The 5,165-nt window shown below is 42.7% G+C and overlaps 1 protein-coding gene across 2 annotated transcripts; it reads right to left on the reverse strand.

Annotated features, from left to right (window-relative positions):
- Positions 1-464: 464 nt before the first annotated feature.
- On the reverse strand, positions 465-1,217 carry LOC121443070 (proteasome subunit alpha type-8-like). Of its 2 annotated transcripts, XM_041644763.1 has the most exons (2): positions 722-1,217; positions 465-622 (listed from the first exon to the last, which is right to left on the reverse strand). In XM_041644763.1, the coding sequence occupies exons 1-2, from the start codon at positions 1,215-1,217 to the stop codon at positions 465-467; spliced, it is 654 nt and encodes a 217-aa protein (XP_041500697.1). The 2 variants fall into 2 exon arrangements, with proteins under 2 accessions (XP_041500697.1, XP_041500690.1); XM_041644756.1 differs by having other exon boundaries at positions 465-1,217.
- Between the last annotated feature and the right edge of the window lie 3,948 nt (positions 1,218-5,165).

Consider the following 5,165-nt stretch of genomic DNA (forward strand, 5'->3'; position numbering starts at 1 on the left):
TAAGGACCTTGTGGCGTGTGCCTTCCGAGTTGACCCACATGTTAAGAAACGAAGATAAATCTTGGAGTCAAATACTGGAGCAAAGTGTAAAAGTGTGGGTGACTTGGTGGCCACCTAGACCCTCAGTTCGCCGCTGGTTTGAGTGTCAATCTCTAAACATGGGTGGCCATCTCACACTGTCATTCTTTTTTTTTTTTTACCAACTTTTAAAATCATCTTCTTTTCAGGAATTTGCTTGTATGAAGAAAAGCAACATATTGGTCTAGTGTCACAGTATAGTCTCAGGCTTGTGTGAAAATGAGGAGTTTTAAGGAAAATCTTCACATTAACCTATGTTTGAAGACAACTTCAAACCTAACACTCTTGAAAATAGACATATGAAAACATATGGTTCCAACTGACATTTCTTCTAAAACCTCAGGAAGAAATTCTAATCCAAACAAATCCCGAGCTCAACCCAACAACTAGGTTGACTTCTTTGATTTTTTCTTCTCTGCTTCCTCCTTTTCTTTTTCTATTTCAGTCACCTGCAATTCAATTTCTTTGGCACTAAACATCTTCAAAGGTTGATCTCTTCTGATTATAGCCAGTTCAATGTTCTTTCCACCAGACTGGACAACTTCTAGCAAAGCTTTTATTGCTAGTTTGATAGCTTCACTGTCATTAGAAATAGCTTCTTCTGTGTAATTCTTTTCTAGAAATTCCCGAACAGTTTTAGCACTCCGGCCTATTGCATTTGCCTTCCAAGCATGGTAAGTTCCAGAGGGATCTGTCTGATACAATCTTGGGATTCCATCATCATCAAATCCTACAATTAAGGCTGAAATACCAAAAGGTCTTCGTCCATTGCTCTGTGTATATTTCTGCTTCAACGTTGCTATGAAGCGCGTTATGTACTCCACGGTGACCGGGTCCTCCACAGTAAGCTTATGGCTCTGGCACTCCACCCGTGCTCTGTTTATAACCACCCACGCATCAGCCGTCAGACCTGCAAAAGCCATGCAGACATGGTCATCGAGGGCACATATTTTTCTCACAGTTCTTTCATCTTGAAGTTTGGCCACTGATTTTTTTTCTACCCCAAGCACAACTATATTAGTTCCTCGAATTCCAACCGCGGTGGAGCCTTTCTTCACAGCTTCCTGAGCATACTCCACTTGGAAAAGGTGTCCGTCTGGAGAGAAGATGGTGATTGCCCTGTCATACCGAGAAGCCATCACGATGGACTTCGAAGATTCTACCACACCTCAAAAGCCGCCTAGGATGAGGCTGGAGCCCACGCGCCACCATGTGCTAACTCTGCTAACTCCCGGAAGTGGATCCACACTGTCATTCTTTTACTGATCTGTTGTACAGATATTTTTGACCCCAACTCCATGCCTGCTTGGTGCTAGATGCCATGGGGGTTGCAAAGCAGCCCAACCCAAGGACTTCCTTCCAATAACTGCGGTCATCACAGAAGTCAGGCCACTGCTGCAGAAGGCACTGCACAAGAGCACAGGCTTCAACTCGCCTGTGCAGGTTTGTCACCACAGCTCTCTCCAGCTGAGACTCCAGGATCATAGCTTCAAGGCCTATATGGGCTCCAGAGTGAGTTCAAGGGTGCCTGGGTAATTCAGTGAGGTCCTGTCTCAAAATAAAGGCAGAATAGTTCTTGAGCTGTGTCTCGGCAGTAGAGTGCTTGTCTGTAACACACATGGCCCCATATCAATACCCAGGATCACAAGATGAAGGAAGTATGTGACTGAGTATGAAAAAAGTTAGTATTTCATGGGGAGTCCCAGGCAGGTAGAGGGATTGTGGGGGGATGTGACAATAGGCCTCAAAAGGAGGATGGTGGTAAGAAGACAAAGGAAGAGACAGTCTTCAGTGTGTGAGTCACTACATTCTAATCACGGTGACAAACTACGATTGTCTCTAGTTAAAATCAAAGAATAGAGCATTTACTATCTCCAGTGACCACCGGAGATGACAGCAGTTTCAAAAAAAAAAAAAAAAGAAGGAAAGAAAGAAACCTGGTTGCTAGGCCAGAGCCAGGCGTGGTGGGTTGTATATACCATCCTTACCATAGTACAGATCTGGAAGGTATGTGCTGTGCGTCAGAGAATAAGTATTATAGTCGTGAAGCTCTCACCTCCACGCTTGGGGGCTTGGCTAATAAGAACTCTATGGATGAACATGTTTAAGTTTTCCACACAACAGATGTGGCACTTCTTCCTCCAATCCTAGCACTTGAGAAGGGCAGGCAGAGGGTTAGGAGTTCGAGATGAGCCTTTACTGTGTAGCAAGTTTAGCACCCGTCTGGGCTATGTGTCTCACTTGGAGGACAAAGTCTACAGTGCTGTAACTGCCCATGCATGCCCTTCCTCAGTGGGGTACTTTTACATGTCCTGGGCTAATCACCCCATTCCATGGAACTACATTTCAAATATGGAGAAAGGGGCGAGAGCCAAAAATGCTTTTCCTGTCTGCTCTGTCTTTCCATTCACAAAGAAACTTCCTGCCGGAGGCATTATAAAACACTATCCAAAACCCCAACTGGCCAGAGCTAAGTTATATGCCATTCCCTAACAAGAGTTAAGTAATCATTGTAGGTGGAGACTGCTTGTTCATTTCCCAGCTGCTCAGACCCAAATAATCACACAGAAACTATATCAATCACAACATTGTTTGGTCAATGTCTCAAGCGTATTACTAGCTAGCTCTTATATCTTAAATTAACCCATTTCTATCAATTTGTGTATGGTCGCAATACTGTGGCTTATTGGGTAAAGTTCTGGGTGTCTGTCTTCTTCGGCAGCTATGTGGTGTTTCTTTGACTCCACCTACTCTTTCTCTTTCTCTCTCTCTCTCTGTTCAGATTTCCTGCCTGGCTGTGCTCTGCTAAGCCATTGGCTGAAACAGCTTTATTCATTAACCAATGATAATAAAACATATTCACAGCATACAGAGGGGAATCCCACATGAAATCATAATTTGCCATGGCCCTCGTAGACCATGACCTTCTATGGTCAACAAGTCTCTGCTTGCTACCTCAGTAAAACCAGAGAAGGGTGTGAGGATGGTAGATAAGAAAACAATGACCTGTATCTGCCTCATGTGTTCATTCCCATTGGCCCCTTCTTGTCTGTAGCATTTGAGTATAATCCTAAAATTTAACATCCCCCCACACACACATACACATAATGGATCTGAATTCTACAAGGCCAGCAAATCAAAATTCCAATCAGCACACTTTTATTCTGAAAAACCTATTGGTTATAATCCATAAGATTGGTGAATGAGAGGCTGGAAAGATGGCTCATAGGTTAAAGGTACATTGGACTGCAGTTTTTTTCCCAGCATCTACATTTGGTAACTCACAACTGCCTGTAATTCTAGCATCAGGGCATCTGGACTTTCCTGACCTCCAAACGGGCCCACATGTATGTACACAGAAATAAATAATGCACATAATATAACATAAATAAATGCAAAGTAAATCTTTTTTATTGAATTTTAACAGAATCTCACTATATATACTTGTCTGCCTGACTGGACTAGAACTCTCTATGTAGTCCAAGCTAGTCTTGAGCTCACAGAGATCAACGTGCCTACTGGGACTAACAATGATAAATCACACTTGACATGGTAAATATTTTTTTTTAAAAATTGGTAAATGAATGTATCTTTGTGTAGAAAGATTGTTTATATTAGATACCTTTTTTTTTTCTCCTCTCCTGAACTAAAGTTAACCTACAAATGTCTGGTCCCTGCTGTTTTTAACAAGAATACTTCTTTTAATTGTTGGTTTCATTGCCGGAGGCCCTGTTTAGTTGAAATCTCAATGGCAGGGTTTTGTGTTCCATCTTAAGCTCTCAGATGTGGGGGTAGGGGTGGGGCTCTACAGTAGCCATGCACTCACTGAGCCCTGGAACTACGGGATGCATGAGTTAAACTTTTAATCTTGTTAAGTTTTAACTTATTTAAATTTTTATTCAACCTTAACTATGCTTATAATAATTCGGGTATGAGAATCTCATCTTCAGCCACCCATACTGTGAAACCTTAAATGCAGTTCAGTCTACATGATGAAGGTTTGTTAAGTCGGCTGAGATTACTGTATGTGTAAAACTATCAAATCCTGTGTGGAAAATAGTTTAAAAAGATCAATTTGTATATTGGTTATTTGTTGAAATGGCAACATTTCAAGTATACTTGGTCTATAAAATATATTAAAAATAATTTTATTTGTCTTTATTGGTTTCTGTTGTTTGTTTTTTGAGACTGGGTCTTTCTATGTAATCCTGGCTGGCCTGGAACTTTGTAGACTAGGCTGGCCTCTACCTCCTGAATGCCATGATTAAAGGCATTCACAGTCATGCCTGGCTTCTTCCCTGGTTTTTAGAGGTGGCCAATAGAAAATTCTAGATCAGTCACACATGTGGCTTATTTCTCTTTCTCTTGGGAAGTACTGCCAGAATACAAACGGGTCACTGCAAATGTTTGTGGAATGAATGCATGAGTTTGTCACGTGAACTCTAGACTAGAATCACAGGATTCCTGATTTCCGTGTCCCTTCCTTCCCATCATTCCTTTTGCAGCCTCTGATGTCAGATGTTAGCTTCCTGGTCATACTGGCATATTCACCTGCAAGACAGGAACTTTGCTTGTGGTAGTAAGCTTTGAAAATTCTCGGACGGGGGGGGGGGGGGAGGAAGTAGGGTGCAGGGGTCAGGGGAGAAGTGCCTGTGTTGAAGGCCTATAAAAGGCACAGCTAGCAGGAAACTGAACATTTTGATGGGGCAAAAGTCAGAAGGTTAATTCTCAGGTAACCCTTGGTTTCAGAGTTTGCCGTTTCTGGTGTCCATGGTGACAGCTCCAGTTGTCTCATTGGATTCGCTCATTCTGATAAGTGTGTGTTTCATAGAAGGGTGGGGACTGTACTTCTGGGCAGATTCTCGCTCTTGTTCCTCACTGTCCCCAAAGCAGACGAACCACCTTGGCTGTGTGACTACACCGAGAGAACAGAGAAACATCACCACACAGCCTGGGCTCCACAAGGGGTTTCCTGGGAAGATCTGCTCTATTTGAGCCTGCAGAGGTCATGCCCCAGCATCCAGGGACAGAGCAAGCCACTGCTCTTCAGATATATGGAAAAAGGATATTATTGAAATGCTAACAGT

Source organism: Microtus oregoni, unplaced genomic scaffold (assembly GCF_018167655.1).
Source record: "Microtus oregoni isolate MIOR12 unplaced genomic scaffold, Mior012 000002F_ref0000024, whole genome shotgun sequence".
In the NCBI taxonomy this organism is placed as follows: domain Eukaryota; kingdom Metazoa; phylum Chordata; class Mammalia; order Rodentia; family Cricetidae; genus Microtus; species Microtus oregoni.

Bases quoted from the DNA above. Each gene is read 5' to 3' on its own strand.
- LOC121443070 (XM_041644756.1), bottom strand. From the start codon at position 1,217: ATGGCTTCTCGGTATGACAGGGCAATCACCATCTTCTCTCCAGACGGA.